Source organism: Nelumbo nucifera, chromosome 1 (assembly GCF_055504915.1).
Source record: "Nelumbo nucifera cultivar China Antique chromosome 1, China Antique-T2T, whole genome shotgun sequence".
Classification (NCBI taxonomy): domain Eukaryota; kingdom Viridiplantae; phylum Streptophyta; class Magnoliopsida; order Proteales; family Nelumbonaceae; genus Nelumbo; species Nelumbo nucifera.
This window is the reverse complement of record NC_142649.1, coordinates 82464875-82482468: the sequence shown is the minus strand read 5'-3', so window position 1 is coordinate 82482468 and position 17594 is coordinate 82464875. Positions and strand designations below refer to the sequence as shown.

Genomic DNA, 17594 nt, shown 5'->3' with positions numbered 1-17594 from the left:
AGCCCAAAAGCGATTTTCACTATGTTTTCAAAAGATAAAAATCATACATTGAATGGTTTTCACAATGTGGAGTAAGTAAGATTTTATAGGTAAAAATCAATTATTAAACGGTATTATGAAAACCATTTGCTGTCTTCGATTATAGAAAGTGATATCGTGCTTTCCTTGTATGAAAAAATTTTAAATTAAATATAGGCTTGGTTTTTACCGGTTTATGCGATGAAACGGAAACCGACCCTTCAGGTTAGCATGATGCATGAACCGACCAAAAATAGTTGAAAACCGGACCATTCGGACCGAGTTGGACCGAATTGGTCGGTTTGATCGATTTCATGAACAGCCTTAGATACCATTTCGTACAACTACAAACAGCATCAGGCCCACCTCCGCCAGCTTGTGGTCACATCAGCGTACAATTTCAGACTGCCCACGGGTGCAACATACAAACAACAGTGCCACCTCTCGTTGCTTTTTGGGTACTTCGTGTCCAAACCAAAACCAACGGTAAACATAACACAAAATCCAACCTTCAAATTCTTTGAGCAGAGGTGTCCGAAGCTCCCTTCTACACGAACCGTTTCGGCCACGGAATCCTTCCGGTGGTAAATGGTAATGTAGTATATGGACTGGGCCCAGAAATGCTAGAAAGAAGACGTACTGACAACGAAAACATGGGCCTGCAGATAAATTGCCTCAATATGGGCCAATCTGAGATTTTCAAGTTTTTTTTTTCTTGAAATTTATTTCATTTTATTTTCTTTATAAAAGCCATAAATGGATAATTTAGAGCCTTAGAGGCATCAAATAAGGGTACTTTAGTCTTATAGATAGATATAAAATATAAAATATAACATAATAAAAAAATACCATAAACGGTAAAAATGGGCAGCGACCGAGCGACACAGACACGAACAGAGTGCACCTCTCTCTCTCTCTCTCTCTCGCGAATAGGCGCCAAAATTGCCAGCGTTCTTAGCCAGACTCACAGAGAGAAATGGGAAGAGTAGTTGATTGATGTTTCTCTCGTTTTTTTGTTGGTTGTTCTCCCGTAAAATGCCGCGTTAGGGTTAGGGTTTGATTATTGTGTTTTTCGAATCAATCCAATCCATTTCCCCCCTTTTCCGTTTCTAAGATCCTTCAATGACTTGAGATTAGGGTTTTCCTTTTTGCTTTTTGAGGTTCTTAATTCGTTTTGTTATGTCACAGCCATGATTTTTGCTTCCTTAAGCATTCATCATTGTTGAGTCCTGCTGCGGAGGACATTTGATCTCTCTCTCTCTCTCTCTCTCTCTCCCCTCCCCCAAATTTCTTCTCTCTATCGATCTCAATGGGATCATCTGGTTTCTTTGTGATTTGTCTTCTCCATTCCATCGTTGCTCTCACTTGTGGAGCTCTCATGATGTTCTATCAAGACGAGATCTCTGTTGTTGGGCACGGGACTGAAACTGCGAGTAAGCTTTTGGGTTCGACGCCACATGATCAGCTCCTGATCAAGACCTCCGATTCGTTTGCTGGTCTGTTGTTGTTCGTGATCGGGTTTCTGCTGTTCATGGTCGCGTTTGTTAAGGACAGAGAGTTCCAGAGCTTCTTCGCCAAGGGATGCGTGCTTCTTCATGTCTCCGTGTCTCTATGGAGAGTCTACTTTGAGAGGAAGCTCGAAGATCTCGCTCATGATTGGCCGAGGCAGGTCGTTGGGGACATTGCGCTGGCACTTTCCTGGGTTTTCTTCCTCGTGTACTCGTGGAGAGAGAAATATGATTAACTCGATAGGGAAATAATGGTTGCCTCCATGAATACGGGTTTGGGTATTTCTACTGAATTGCATTGCCGAACAAAGCAATAGGTTGTTGCCGCTGCTCCTTAATTGTGCTGTAGATGGTGAAAGAGGAATCGGAATCAAGGTGGAGTAGAAATACAGTTTTCTTGAAGTGAGGCTCGCCTCTTTATGCTGTAAAATTGCTGGGTTGGGAGATGAATCCCATTGGTAGAGAGCACAAATCGAGTCGGGGTCAGTATGTTTGCCTGAACTTTGTTTAGAGTCTTTGATGTTTTTATTTTCTTTTTTTTTTTCCTTTGAACATATCTGAAAGGCCGTGTATTACTTCTCTTGTAAATTTTCTTTGGCATTAATAATAATAAAAATATTTGACACCTTCTATTTGGTTTTAAGTGAGGTGGTGCTTATATATGCTATCTGTGGTTCATATGTACTGTGATGTGATGATCCACTAAACAATTTCAGATGTTAAGTAAACATGATATTACCTGATAAGCGGAAAATATAATCTATTGGCTGTCAAAAGCATTCTCTTATTTATCTTGCCACTTAGAAGGCATGGAGTTGTAAAACCATGGAACTGCTATTGTTTTATTGGTGCAACACATCATTATGCCCTTTGATTGAGTTGATATTTTCACCTTCTTCTGATGCCAGTCTAGTGTCAAAGCATAATAAATGTCTTAAAACTTGAGGAACTGCAGAAGAATATAAAGTATTACTGGTTTACAGGTCCTTAGGTCTTGATCTGGCAGTATACATTGTATGCCAATAAGTTTTGTCAACATTCAGTACCTAATGCCCTACAGGTTAGAAGACACTTGATTCCCATGTATTTACATAATCATAGGGATTCACGGACAAAGTAAGGATCTACCATGTGGCAGAAAGGGTAGCTGTCATAAAGTGTCATACAGTGTCCTAAATCCTTCATTCATGGGGCAAGTTTGTGATTAGCAACCCCTGCAAGGTACATGGTGTAACATGGAGCTGAATGGACTGGGGAGTGAATACGTATAGCCAATATAGATGGTCCCCTTTCTGGTGGGTAGTTTGGATTGACCATGTGGCTGAAATAGTAGAATGACTAATTCTATGCCTTTTGAATTTGTTTCACCTGACCATTCCGTGAGATCCATGTGTCACATCCTAAAACCTGAAGCAGCATCTCCCTGTGAAAAGAGGGCACTCAGAACAGATTCCAAGTTGTCATTCATAAAAAGTAAAAGGGAGCTTGGGGAACGTGATTGGTAAAAAGAAAGTAACTTTCTTGGAAGGTAGACCCCCCCTCCCCCTTCTCTGTCTCCAAGCAACCATATGAACATGCAAAGTGCAAAAATACATGCACTAGATAAATGGGTGCATGTGTATCACTGTGGATTGTGGGATTTTGTTTTTGTGTGTTTGTGAGTTAAAGCAGTAGAAACTAGTTTTTCATATGTAGCAGTAGGTTTATGATATGTGGAAACCATTGTAGACAATCCTTGGTGTTTTAGGTTTAAGTTTAGCTCTGTTCTTTTTAGTGAAAGGAAAATGACATCTATTGGCATTTTTGTTCTCCAGTTCTGATTTCACGTTTACCTTGGTCTGGGAAATGACCAAAACCATTTCTGTAGGAATACTTGAATTTTAGCACACATGCATATGCAGGGAAAGTATGTTCCATTTTTTAAAAGTCATGTAGCTGAGGTTCCTGATTAATGAGGTACTTGTATGTTCCTCTGTTTTATTGTGGATTTGTGGTAGAAAGACCTTCCCCGTTTATAACACTTCTCTGTTCTTGGGTTGTTGCTGCATCTAAGCATCTTGAATTGCCACGGTTTTAGTTTATTTTCTTATCTGCACTCCTTGTACACAGTTTATTTGTTAATTTATTTATTGGATTTGCCTTGTGTACATGTTATCTATACTCTTTTAGATGCCAATATTCAGGTGTTCAGAGATTTTGAAGCATTGTGTTTTTGGTAATAATATATTTAAGTATATTAAAGCCTGTTAGGCCCTGATTTGTCTTGCCTAGTAGTTTTCAACTGACTTCAAGGAAGTTTATTAAATGCTGAAGTTGAATAACAAAGAATTTTGTTATTCCAGTGCTCCTGCCTGAAGGTTGATCGCGAAGCGAACCAACTTACTAATAATAATAAGCACATCATTAAATCCTGTATTTGAATGATCACTCCTTTCTTTTTTGTTTGGTCATTGTAAAGTGTAAGTTCAACCAGTTATTTTCCATCATTGTAACAAATCGTGCATTAATTATATTAGCATGTCTACAAAGGCAGCTACATTTCTTTTTATCCCGATCTAACACTAAATTTTCCAATCGTTGAATAATCATGGCTTCATCAGATGATGTGTAACCTTAACATACTTTAAACTTTCATTCAATTATGTTCACCCAGATATATTTCGACCAATTTGTCCATTCAAATCTTTCAGGCATTCCAAATCTAAAGATTCTTAGATCTTCTAGGGCTTCTAGGCATGGTACAACCCTTCTATTCTCATCTTCTCTATTCCTTTTTCTTTTTCAGATGATGGCAGCATTGCTCATTTGGTTAATGCATCTGCCAAGAGTTCTCAGGATTGATAGAGGATATTTTCAATGGCATTTTGTCTCTCAGACACTCTATTACCAAAAACCACATCTTCTGATGGGGCTATTTCAATCGGAGCTGGATGAATGGATGTCCAAATTATTAAACCGTGCAGGCAGTCTCTTAATCCATCAAATATCTAATATTTATGCCATGAAAACTGTTGGAATACTGAAAATACCATGTGTGGACCAACTTTAATCATCAATTCCTTTGGGATCCAAGCTATTCCCTTAAAGTTTTACATGGTAATAGATATTAGCCTATGAGATATTGAACAAGCTAATCCCTCTGAAATAAGCCTGCAGCCATACTTGGGGTCCTTACACATCCCCAGAATTTCTGGAAGTTTATAAGAAAGAAGAAAGGGAAGAAAACTTGGTCTGTTGGACAGTTACCAGTCAGTTACCACCACCTTGTTATTTCAGACGTCAATTTTTTCTCACTGTGATTCCCCATACCAAGCCAGGCAGCCAGCTTTTGCATTTAAGGGATTTCTAAGCAGCTTTAGTGTTGTGTACTTTCAAATGGGATTTGACTTGAATGAAAGACCAAGAGGATTGAGAATTTGGGATCAAGAAGACATAAAAGGACTGAAGTTCAATTTGGACGCCAAGGAGCAAGATTTTGCGATGGGATGAACAAATTTCTAATGGACGCCAAGCAGCCTTGGTGTTGTGTACTTTCTAATGGGATTCTGCATCTGTTTCTGTTGCCAATCAACAACCCAATCGCAAGTCACATCCACATCTAACAGTAAAAAGGATGAACAAATTTCTCAGCACTGGTGGAGCTGGAAGTTGCAGTCTATCTTCGGTAATGGTTGATAGACTCGTCAGAGATGATTCTTAATTGGGCTGCTGTATTCGTTTCCTCATTAGATGCTTATCAACTCTTTCTTGGATTGAACTTTACAACTCAAAAGAGTATCCTTGCCTCCTTGGGACATTAGGTCCAACAGTAAGGGCCCATTTGGTTTGTGAGAATAGGGGGTCTGGAATCGGAACCTGAAAGGTCCAACTTTTTGGTTGGGTGGAAATGAAATCCCATTCCCATTTCTGATGGAATGACATTGGCCATTCTCTTGAACGACATTCCCCAATCAAATCCCATTCTGATTTTGTTTAAACCAAACAAATTATGGGAATAGATCATTCCAATTCTGGTTGTCTATGAATCATTTGGTTTGTAGTTGTAATAGTTATCAGATTTGAAATCCTTTGGTATTAGAATTGGAATAGTCGATTTCTATAATTTATTTGGTTCAGATAGGAATCGGAATAGAAATTGAAATTAACTGGAATGAGATTTCATTTTCAAGGGAGGGGGATGAGAATGGGAACGAGATACCCTCAAATGGGGGAATGTCATTGAGTCATTCCACCGGAAATGGAAATGAGATTTCGGTTCTGTCCAATCAAACAGTTGGAATTAGAATAGACCATTTTGATTTTAATTGCAAACCCCTATTCAAACCAAAAGGGCCCTAAATATTGCCCTCCACATGTGCATTCTTCACAAAGGAAAATTCTGCTGCTCCAAAACGAATCTTCTGAAACACGAAATCATAACTTCGGCCAACCCTTTAAAAGAACAAAGGCTAATTAAGCGCCATTAGTTTTACATTGCTCGTGAAACAATGTAATGTAATCTATCCACACTTTGAAAGTAACGGAGGCAACGCTGCTGGACCTTTGTCACTTTCATTTCCTGGTCACTAACTGCCGTTACTGTATCGACTTGATGGTTAAGGGTGCAAGTCTGGCGGGTTGGGCTGGGTTTATGGGCAACCCAAGCCCAACCCTGAGATTAGAGTCTTAGCCCAAACCTGGACTGAGTTAGAGGTCAAGTCGAATGGACTGAGTTAGAGGTCAAGTCGGACATTTGAAATCTAATCTTAAAATTTGGGCTAAGGCCCAAGCCTAGACTGAATCCGAGGTCAAGTCCGATCTTACTAACTTGGCTCAATCCGCGTTATAATTTGATGCATTTAGGTTGGATTCAGATTGGTTAATAATTTGTGTATATATAATCAGGTTAGGACAAGATAGAGTAGGTTCAGATTATCTAATGCTATGTTTGGTTTGAAAGAAAAAGTAGGAAAAAGAAAAGAAAGGGAAGAAAATCTTTACAAACCTTGTATAAATTTCTTTACCTTTCCTTTCCTTTTCTTTCCCTACCTTTTCCTTCAAACCAAACATGGCCTAAGAGTTAGGTATAAGCCCATACAACTAAATATGAAATCCAATCCGAGGACAAAAAATCTCGGGCTGAGTTGGTCCGGTCGGTGCGGCCTCGGATTGGGCCCGCCCAAGTTGCACCCATGTCGATGATGTCCTTCGTGTCTTACTGCCGTTATCACGCCGTCGTCGACTCGCTATCACTATTGGTCCCCGTCAGCAGAGCAAGGGTGCTTTGCTCTGATGCTTCATGATTCCATCAGATTGTTACAGAGGGTAAAAGGAAAGGTCGAAGCGTCGACCTAAATAAAGCCGTGAAGCATCTGATTTATATCTGATCAGAGAGACCCACCACACCAAAACCAAAACTATCCAGACACTCAATCCTTTCCCCCCCAAAAATTTGCTACCGTCTCTTCTCAGCGACCTCGTTGAAGGCATAGCGGAAACCTCCTCAGCTCAGAAAAATCAAAGGGTCGAGCAGATCATCAATGGCAGAAGACTTTGAAGAAGAGAAAATGGAAGAGGAGGAGCAAAAGGGCTCCTCCGACACCTGGGCTTTGCTAAGGCGATTGATGAGCAAGAGAAGAACATGGGTTTGTCTGTTCGTGTTAGTCTATGCTCTTCTGCTGTCTTCCTCATGGAACCTCCTTCGGTCCATTCTTTCCTGGTACAACTCCAACTCCGACGGTGCTGCTGGTGCTGGGTGGCCGGCCCTTTACGCCTCGGTCCTCTTCGGAGCTGTGTTTGGCCTTCTTTCTATGGTGGCAGCCCTGGCCGTTGCCCTGCCCGCCATGGTTCTCACATGGATTACTGTGCTGGTGCTCCTTACTTTCTGCGGCAAGCCCCAGCGATCTCTGGTGCTGGAAGGGAGGAAGATCACGACAGATATTACAGGGTTTGTCATCAAGATTGTGATTAGGGAAGGGAATATCGTGGCCGCCTTCTGTGCGTTTCTTGGGTACTTGGTGCTTGTGAGGAGGATAGGCGAAGACGATTGATTCTCTCGATTCCACGGCTTTTCATTTTTCTTTCTTTTCTTAGTAATTTCTTTTAATTTTTCCTTTCTTTCTTTCTTTCCCTCCTTCACTTCAAAATTCAAATAGGGTTAGTTAATGGCAGCTGATCTTGTAGTCTATCTTCTGTTTTTCTGGTAATACACGACTAATATGAAATCCAGAAAATTTTGGGCATCATCGATTTGATCGGGGGATTGTATAATTTGTATGTGTGAGTTGAATTTTCCAGAAGTAGGGTTCATCGCTTATTGACTTTGGTCTGTGCTGTGCTTAGGTTCTTTAGGACAGGAGTAGGTAGAGCCCAAACAACCAACCTGACCAAATTTATGATTGATTGGTGCTTGGGTATGATTTGTTTGTTGAAGAGATAAGAGTTTTCTCTCTGCAAAGAGAAAACGTAAATCTGCTTAACAAACAAAGAATATGTCCCTGAAAAACTTTCCCGCCCCACTTCCCCTTCTCTTTCCCGGCGTATCTGTGAAAAAACTTTCAATTGCATAAGGGAGAAGAAACACAAGACGTAGATGGATTATGTGCATAACGCATAGCTTTAGATAACGAAAATCAGAAACGTGACTAATATTCTTAGTTTTTCTTTTTGGTTTAGTTTCAATCACTGTTTTGACTTTTTTTTTTCTGGAAAATTTAGTCCATTTCCATTGTATATTTATTATAATTTCTAATATTTAAGCATATGCTCTCCTTTATAGTTCTAAGACTACCTGCATCTCTTTAAAAGCCCTTCAAAAACTGTTTAAAAAGAAGAATGAAAAGTAAAACAGAGTCGTGTATGATTCAACCAGAGATTGCTGTTGATCACTTCATAGATGGAGAGAGAGAGAGAAGGATCCGTTGAAATACTTAAGATTCCCCTCATCGTCTTGGTCAAAGACCCAAAGTCGCTATCCTCGTCGTGAGATCTTCCATCACCGAATTCTTCATAGTCGTCGACGGATTGGCTGTTGCTTATCACGAGTCGGCCACGAGCCAACCCACGAAACTGGCCTGTGCAAAGGGTAAAAGATGATGAGGAACAAGATTTATCAGAGCTGCCATGGTTTTCGGCAAATGAAAGAATAGTGACGAGGCTCCATCATGGGAGATGCTGTTGGGCGCATATGTGAATTTTAATAGGAGAGTTCAAGATTTAAGGTTTAAGGTCTGAATCAGATATAAAGAGAGGTGTTCAACTATGGTAACAACACGTGGCAAATGAAAAGCAATGGAAGCGTGGGATTTTGTCATATCTATCCCAGGTGCAAACCTGGATAGAGTCGAGGACTTGCGCATCCTAGTAACCGTGTCCTGACTCATCAGACCCAGTAACAATACATTCCGGGATTGAAACCCTTTTCAACATTTTGGTCGAGGTCGTTACAAGTAATTACATCACAGCATTGGCTTTCCATAAGATTGTTCCAAGGGCTGGAATTCGTTGACAGCAATTATTCAAACAGCAACCTCACATTGTTAGGGAAAATTCTCACTGACAAAAAATAAAGAGTTTCAAACCTTTGCCTCTTTTAGAGACTCCGATTTTTTTTTGAATAGAAATCGATTTGTTATTGTTCATTTTTTATCAATATTTAGATGATTAGATGACACTCAAAATGCATTTGTATCTTTTCAAATGACACGTAATGGTAAATACTAGATTGACACATTATAAAAATTCAGATACTGAATTATTGCGTTTTAAAATCCAGAGACAAAAATGACACTAGACCCAAAATACAAGATGCTAATCGGAAAATTTCCCTTGTTTTTAAGAGGCTTAAGCCTTAAAAATATGAGACATACACCATGAGGCAAGGTGCATAAATTTTGCCTCAAGACTTTCAGCATTGCAACATTTTGAAGCTTACTATAATGCCTCAACTTTCATTTAGCCTTTTAAAACCTTGACTCTACGTATATATATTTGGATTTCATAGCCATGCTTTCCATGTATTCTACCTACATATCCTAATACACCTCTTAAAATTATCTTTACCATAATTTTGATGTTTTGAAATTTCAAACCTTGAAAAAAAAGGGATATTAAAAATTTTACAAGCACAGAAATATAAGGTTAGAGAGGATAAGCGACTGTAATCCTTGTTTTCCAAAGAGTACAACCTTGACTAGTTGATATACCTTTTGCGGCAACTTCATATCCACAAACCGCTAATTGGGACAAATCTCAAAAGGAACTCTGTTGCTTTCTTTTGTTTTAAGCCTCGTTTCTATTTTCTATGCTATCAGTGAATCATTTTCCATCACAAACATCCAAAGCAACAATATGAATATAAAAAGAAAATAAAATAAGAACTACATACATCAGCAGGGTATCCATTCAGTGCCTTAAGAGAACACTATCCACCAAGGCACAAACTAACATCCATTCTTCCTTCTGGTGCTAGTTTTTGGAAGGCTAACTTGGACATGACGACCTCGGTGCCCACGCTGGTCTGGCAATGGTAGGGGACTCGCTAGACTAATTCTTTGCTTGAAACAAACTCCTCTGGCTAACCTTGCCCTGGATGCGACCACCTCAATGCCTTGCCAACTATGTGAATCGTGTGAATCTCAATTTGGGTTAAGAATAATAAAAAATTCAGCTGCAACAACCAATGTTGTGGAACAGTTGAAATCCTCTGGAACAATCAGGGCCTGGACTGGGCTTTCAAACACATCCAGAGCCAGGATAAAGGAACAAAGGAACTACCACATCAACGTGCTCAGATATCATCTGGACGAGAAAAAAAAATCCCGGCACCCTCATTCTGGAAAGCATGTTACCTCAGACGCAGGTTCAGGATCACCACTGAAGAGCACCTTTTTACCTGAGTGGTGGTTGTCTGGTTGATATTGCCAAGAAGTCGGAATCGTGTTATAGAAATAATTTCTTTCATTTTTACACAAGTTAACCCTCCACAGTTATGGACATGATAGGAAGCTATTATTACTGGCCATCGCCACATAAGATAGAAACTTTTTCTTCATTCCCTTTAAAAACATGCACACAATATTTAGGTAAAAATACCATATGGAGATAAATAACTTCAAAAATCACTGACCAGTGGATAAGAAACATCTTCCGGTCAAGTGCCAATATTCATCATCATCTAAGCCTTCTCCCAAACTATGTGGTCAGCTAATGCTGTGTTTGGTTTCAAGGAAAAAGCAGGGAAAGGAAGGGGACGGTAAGGAAACCTATACAAAAATTGTAAGGCTCCGTTTGGTTTGTGGGATGGGGATGAGAAAAAGGGAATATTCCAAACATATTCCCTTTTCTCATATTTGTTTTGAGGAAAAGAGTGGGATGGGGTGAGAAAAAGGTGGGATGCTAGGTCCCAAAATCAAAGATTCGGAGTCGCACCAAAACTGTGCGACCCCGGTGGAAAAACTCGAGAAAACTCACGACTGTCTTCATCCTCGTCGCCACTGCTGGTAATTGCCACCATTGCCACCACTGCCAGTAACAGGTCTGCTGGTAATTGCCACCTTGACGGGAATGATGAATTCAAAATTCCTTAAATAGTACGAACGATAAAAAACGAAAGTAAACAGAAAGATAAAGAACAGAAATAGAAGGACCGACAGAGAACCAATGCCTGACCTTTGTTGAGAACTCTCTCCGTCAGGACAAGATTAATGTCGGATTTCTGATCAGAGATGTTTATGAGAGTCGCCGCACATCCGTGATATGGTTTCCCCTTACCAAACGATCTTTTCTGCTGAAATCCCTCCATTTTCAGGCATACAATTACAAAAGCAGAACCGCAGGATAGGAACCCAGATAGTATATCCCGGAATAACATGCTGATCTCAACAGAAAAAGCCCGGAAGAATAGTAGGAAGTCATGATAAGAAACCCTCGATTTTTATCTTTACTTATAAACCCAGAGGGGAAAAAAAGACAAAGAAAACCCGTATCTCGTAATTAACCATGTAGATACAAAGGATTGGATATCTACTGTGAAGTGTAGAGAAATGAAATGGGTTAGAGACGACGATGAATAGTAGAAACTGATGAGAAAGTAATAAAAGCTCCTTCTCCTCCTTCTCTGTGTCTGTGTGGTTCAACTTTACTTTTTTTGAAACTGTGACATGTAACACCGTTGATGACGATGGTAGGCATTCACCAGCGATGAGGGCGGATTGAACCTCCGAGATCTCTGTTTCGTCTTCATCCTCCCTCTGCGGATTGAACCTCCGAGACCTCTGTTTTGTCTTGGATGATTTTCATTCTATTTTCCCATGTAAAACCAAACACTGGAAAGTTAAATTTTTACACTTTTCCATCCCAACCCATCCCATCCCATCCCATCTTTTCCCATCCCACCCAAATCTTTCCACAAACCAAACGGAGGCTAAAGGTTTCCCCATCTTTCCCTTCCTTTCCCTACCTTTTCCTTCAAACCAAACATAACCTAAATGATTATCTGCCATTCGGTTCTATGCCATATTCCATTGTTTAGTGTCAATAGGACGAAAGTTAAGAATAAGTTCCATATTTTCATTATTTTGCTGGAAGAACAACATACCCACCTGAACCTCTTCCATCTCTTTCTACATTCGCTGCATATCAGATGGGCCCACCTATCCATACACATGAACATGGACAGTATAGATGATTTCATTATTTTGCTGGAAGAACAGCATACCCACCTGAATCTCTTCTCTTCCATCTCTTTCTACATTTGCTGCATATCAGAAGGGCCCACCTACCCATACACATGAACACTGAACAGTATAGATGATTTCATTATTTTGCTGGAAGAGCAACATACCCACCTGAATCTCTTCTCTTCCATCTCTTTATACATTTGCTGATATCAGATGGGCCCACCTACCCGTACACATGATGAACACTGAACAGTATAGATTATTTCATTATTTTACTGGAGTTTACAATCATACCTACCTGAATCTCTTCCATCTCTTTCTGCATTTTCTGTATATCAGATTGGTCCACCTACCCATACACATGAACATTGGACAATATGCATGATTCCATAATCCATACAGACCCATTTTCAACAAAACATAAGCTGATCAAAAGAGGTACATGAAGTACTAGATACCCTTGCAACAATTCAAGTTGCTATATACTTCGGCTCAGTAGGATGCATGAAAAGTTAGCATTAAAGGACTTGTATCATTTCCTTGCCTTGAACCTCATATTCATATTTATGTGTGCATAACATTAAGGCACAAAGTGGTTATTATGCAAGGAGGAAGCACATAAAACCATTCAAGCATTTAGATGACAAAGACATTCATTGGAAACCTAGAAACAATCATTAAAAAATTAAGGAAAATTCATTTTATGTCGGTTATAAAACAATCAAATGCTAATCTATGTGTGTACTTTTAAGGAATTAGGCCAGGGAAGAAACACAGTAAAACATCAGTTGAAACTTTCTTGAAGAATACAAAAACAATAAAAGTATGTACTTAATGCCTACGCTTGCAGCATTATATAACTGCTTATATTCACCATTACTTTTATGCACAGGTATGAAGTCTACAACTAGTAACAACAGAAAACTGGGGAGGTTAAGTTACCCTTACAATCACTCACCGCTAACTACAGGTACCTTCTCATAAGAGGCAGGTTTTCTATATCTTGAAGGAAGGATGCAACGACCACCAAACTGCTGCTGCAAGTAAATGAGAAGGGCAAACAGCAAACCACCACAAGGGATAATGACATCCCAGGCAGTGGAGTAAAAATCTGCACCAGGATTAGCATAGATGTATGATACACCAAAGTAGGGTACATATCTGTGGGCCCTATAAAGATCATATGCATGTGGTAACAGACGGACAGCAGTAGTTCCAACATAAAATGATGGTGCAAGAGCCTTTTCTCTTGAGTTCCAGAATAAATTGAGCAGGATCTGAGGGAGTAGAAAACCATCTAGGACCAAACCAGCATAAGACCTCAGGTCTCCCAAGAGAGAATGTCGTTGATAATCAGCAACAAAGCGTGCATGGGATACTGGAGCCTCATAAAAAGTCTTCCACCACTGCACAAACCAAGCAATCAGCCCCCCAACCACATATAATGGTAGTGACACAAAAAGAGCCCTCTTCTCAGCAACCCACAATTCCTTTGTGCTTCCATCAACCAATCTTGAGGACCATGTCAGTTGGAGAAGACGGAATTGCATTAGGAAAGCTACCATTGTAACTACCCTTACTATCACTTCATTCACTTCAAGCCATCCACCACTTCCTAGCAGTACATTTTGCCGGTTGCGGTTTGCCAAGAATAAGGCCTCAAAGTTTAGTACTAGAGGGATCATGTGGCCCAGGGTAAGAACCACAAGCATCACAAGGGAGATAAGTGGAAGCACATCAGGGTTCCTTTTCACATAAAGCAACTGTAATCCCACAAATACACATGCAAAAGTATTAGATATCAAAACCATGCTGATCTCCAGATCCATCCTCCAGATGGATTCCCCTGCTTCTTTTGTAGCAATGGAGGTTGAAGACAACTCTAAAGGTTTGAAGAAAAGAGGGTCCGATGATCTCCTTGTGCTTTTGATGGTTCCCTTGATGTAACCTCCACTCTTAGCATTTAATGAAGGGAATTGGACATTGATGAGAAGTTCACAGTCCAAGGAAGCATCTTTTGTTAATTTCTGATGGTTTGAGCCCAGATACCGGCAGCCCACCATACATAGGCTTCCAGTCTTTGTATCATAGACCCCTTCAGCCGAAATTTCTATAGCATCAGTTGAAGGACTACCATCCAATTTGAAATCAGATGGTGCTGTGAAGCTTATAACATAGCTGACATTCAGTAGGCTGCCTTGACTGGTTTTATTGACTGCAACTGCAGAGTTTGCTGGTGTTGAGAAAGGAACAGAATAGCTGTCATAAAACCGATCACCAATATAGAGTGGGGTTGAATAACCCCATGCCAATTTTCTTTGGGTATTTTTCACAGACATGTCAAATCTCATGTCATACGAATGTCCACCAGGATACTGCTTTCCTTTGCTCTTAACATCTTTGTTCTTTGTACACATGTTCCTTGCACTTTCAGTTTTTGTGTATTCATATCTCATACCTGCAATCCCCACTATTCTGTTCTCAAAACTCTTAAACATAATCCTATTAAAATAAGCCGAACTATTCATGGTTCCATTATGCCAAAGTTGTCCTAGGACATGACTCCTGTTTCTAATTGACAAGATTGCATTGAATCTCAAGGTCAACCTAATTGAGCAATCCCCAACAGAAGCATCAGCCAGAGAACTGTTAAGATTCAAGATCCGACAGGCCACAATGCACAGTTGATTATTCTCTGCATTCCATGTTCCTTCAGCAACCAAAGTGGTGTTGGGATCTAAAAGATGGTTATACCCGTAATAGCTAGTATTAGAAAACACTAATAATAATCGCAACCTTTGCTCATCTGAACACTGGGCCGTGTTGAAGGACATAAAGCCAGGCAAAAACCCAACACTCCTAGGAAGGGGACTACAATTCTTACCAGGATCACAGTCACTTCCATACTCCAATTTAACCACATTAGCAAGCCTATGGAGCTTCTTGCAAACACTTCTACCCCGCTGTAAACCAAGGGATGAATTCTCCTGATCACCATCCGCACTTGGACATACAATTCCATTTTCTTTTGAAGTAAATGAATACTCGTAGTTCTTCTCAGCGAAGGCCAGCATGGAAATTGGTTCGAAATAATTCAAGCTACCGATCGAATCCAAGCTCTCTACGGTTCCACTAACCAGACTACTTACAATGGTCGAATTCTTGGGATAGTTAAGCTTAAAAACAGCCGAAAGATCGAGTAAGTTACCTTCTTTCGAGTAACCAGAACCAGATCCGACCATACAAAGTTTCCCAGTAGTCTCTGACCAAAAGCCCCGAAGAGAGAAACGCACACCACCTCTCCGGATAGGAAAACGAGGTGGACGAGGCCGAAGCCGTGCATAGAGCTTTCTACCATGAGTTTCGTTCCCCAGAAAAGCGTACATGTTTACGGCTTGGAAGGTCAAACTCCCGTCGATCTTGTAGACACCTTCGGTATCGGTTGCATATGTAAGCCCGCTGTGAAAGGAGAGAGCTTTCGGGAAATTAAAAGGGGAGGATGGATTTTGCCCTAGAATTTTATCGCCACCGGTGTAGAATCCGTTCCTCAACTCGAGAACTCCGGCGGTGGAGATTCGCTGAGGACCATTGGTGGTGGGTTGGGGTACGATCGAATCACAGTGATCGCTGTAAGAGAGTCGAGAAGCCGAAGAAGAAACGGAGGCTGCACAGGCGATATTGAAGAGGAACAACAAGATATGAATCCATAGCAGTTGATTCCTCTGTAAGGAGATCAATGAGAAACCCAGAACCCTAGCCCCAAATTTCTTCAATGAATGGTAAGACCAAGCAAACTCAGTCGCCATTCGTCTGCCTCTAACGTCTAAAGCACTGCATTCAATCATCCATCAATTTATAGGTAGGTCTCTCTCTCTCTCTCTTCTGTGTGGAATCTCTGATTAAAATATGGAGAGACTAATTAACTTTCAGGTCCCTGCCGGCCGATGGAGATGTTCCTAATACACGGTTGGGATGTGCGTGACGCGGCTTTGTGGAGCGCCATCTGTGTGGCGCAGATGTGAATCATGATCCACGGAAAATTAAATGATTCCTTCCATGGAGCCCACGATAACAAAATATTAATTCCTTATGTAGAAAATTCCTTTTACGTAGAATCGTGTAGGCGTATCAGGGTAGTACAATAGGACTGGATTTATTAAAAACATAAACCTTTGTTAGATAATTTTGTAATATTAGAGAAGAGTGGGGTCTGATGTGACGTGGCAGTGTAGAGGACGCCGTCAACTGAAGACCTGGAATTAGTTTTTTCCCACCAAACAGAAAAATGCAAAGAAAACAATAAAGAGAGGAAAGCAGAAAAAGGCGGGCTTACGAATTTCCCATTTCAGCCTTGGCTTTTTTGCTTTATATGAGTGGAAATGGTTGAGACTTGAAAGTGTTCATTCAATTCAGCGAAGTGCAGTCTGTGGAGAGTGCCGACATGATTCAGCTTTGCCATTTCGTAGTGCTTTTTTTTTTTTTTAATATATTATAGTGCGTACTGCGTAGTTACTAGTTAGGGTGCAAATGTATCGGATCATGGTCCGGTCTGATCCGAATCCAATCATGTTTTCTGTATCGGATTTTTAGCTCGGATAATATCATCCAATTGAAAATTGGATCGAATTCTGATCACTCTTTATCCGATCTAATCCGAACTATATATTATATTGTACTTTTGTATTTTTTTATAAAAAGATATCTATATATTAATATATATGATGAAAATAGTTGGAAAAATATTTGTATTTTTATTTTTTTATATAAATTATTATATTTTTATTAAAATTCTTCAGAAATGAAATTGGATCAGATCGAATCTCGGATTTATATTACTAGATCAGATTCAAATATACCCCGATTTAAATCCAATCTAATCCGTTTGCAATCCCTATGCCTAGTGGAGAATTTGCTGGGTTGGGGGCTGCAAACATATCTGAGATTGAATCAAATATAAGCATATCTAAATTTGATTTATTTACATTCGAATTTGAATCGGATCATATTTAACTGATTTGAATCAAATTTGAATTAGAATCAGAAATTAAATAGTATAAATAAATTAGACTAAAAATGACCAAAATATTATATATTATTATTCTTTGTAAGCAAATGAATTAAAAAAATACTTGTATAAAACTTGAACATATAACAATTTAGTGAAAATACAACATCAATACCAACTTCAATGATAAGTATAATACAATAGGATCGAATATTCAATTATAAACCGATCGAATTCAGATCGCCCCTAAATAGCATCAAATTCAAATTCAAAATCAGATAATCGGATACCATTTGCAGCCCTAGGGTTGGCCACGTGATACGGTGATAGATGAGTAATCTTTTTTTATTCCCGGTCTGGCTAAAGTTTTGTGCTCCTGGTTGGACCAAAGTAAATGATAATTCC

The 17594-nt window shown here is 39.8% G+C and overlaps 3 protein-coding genes across 3 annotated transcripts; 2 read left to right on the top strand and 1 right to left on the bottom strand.

The window, feature by feature from the left end:
- The first annotated feature begins 872 nt into the window (after window positions 1-872).
- LOC104599389 (uncharacterized) lies at window positions 873-7747 on the top strand. The gene is made up of 2 exons (XM_010261900.3): window positions 873-2008; window positions 4312-7747. Exon 1 carries the CDS (start codon window positions 1328-1330, stop codon window positions 1760-1762), a length of 435 nt encoding a protein of 144 aa, XP_010260202.1. The 5' UTR covers window positions 873-1327; the 3' UTR covers window positions 1763-2008; window positions 4312-7747.
- Window positions 7046-8372, top strand: LOC104599388 (pyrroline-5-carboxylate reductase). The gene has a single exon (XM_010261899.3). It carries the CDS (start codon window positions 7046-7048, stop codon window positions 7553-7555), a length of 510 nt encoding a protein of 169 aa, XP_010260201.1. The 3' UTR covers window positions 7556-8372.
- Window positions 8373-12954: 4582 nt separating this feature from the next.
- On the bottom strand, window positions 12955-16107 carry LOC109114842 (DUF2921 family protein, putative (DUF2921)). The gene has a single exon (XM_019198127.2). It carries the CDS (start codon window positions 16027-16029, stop codon window positions 13135-13137), a length of 2895 nt encoding a protein of 964 aa, XP_019053672.1. The 5' UTR covers window positions 16030-16107; the 3' UTR covers window positions 12955-13134.
- Window positions 16108-17594: the final 1487 nt, after the last annotated feature.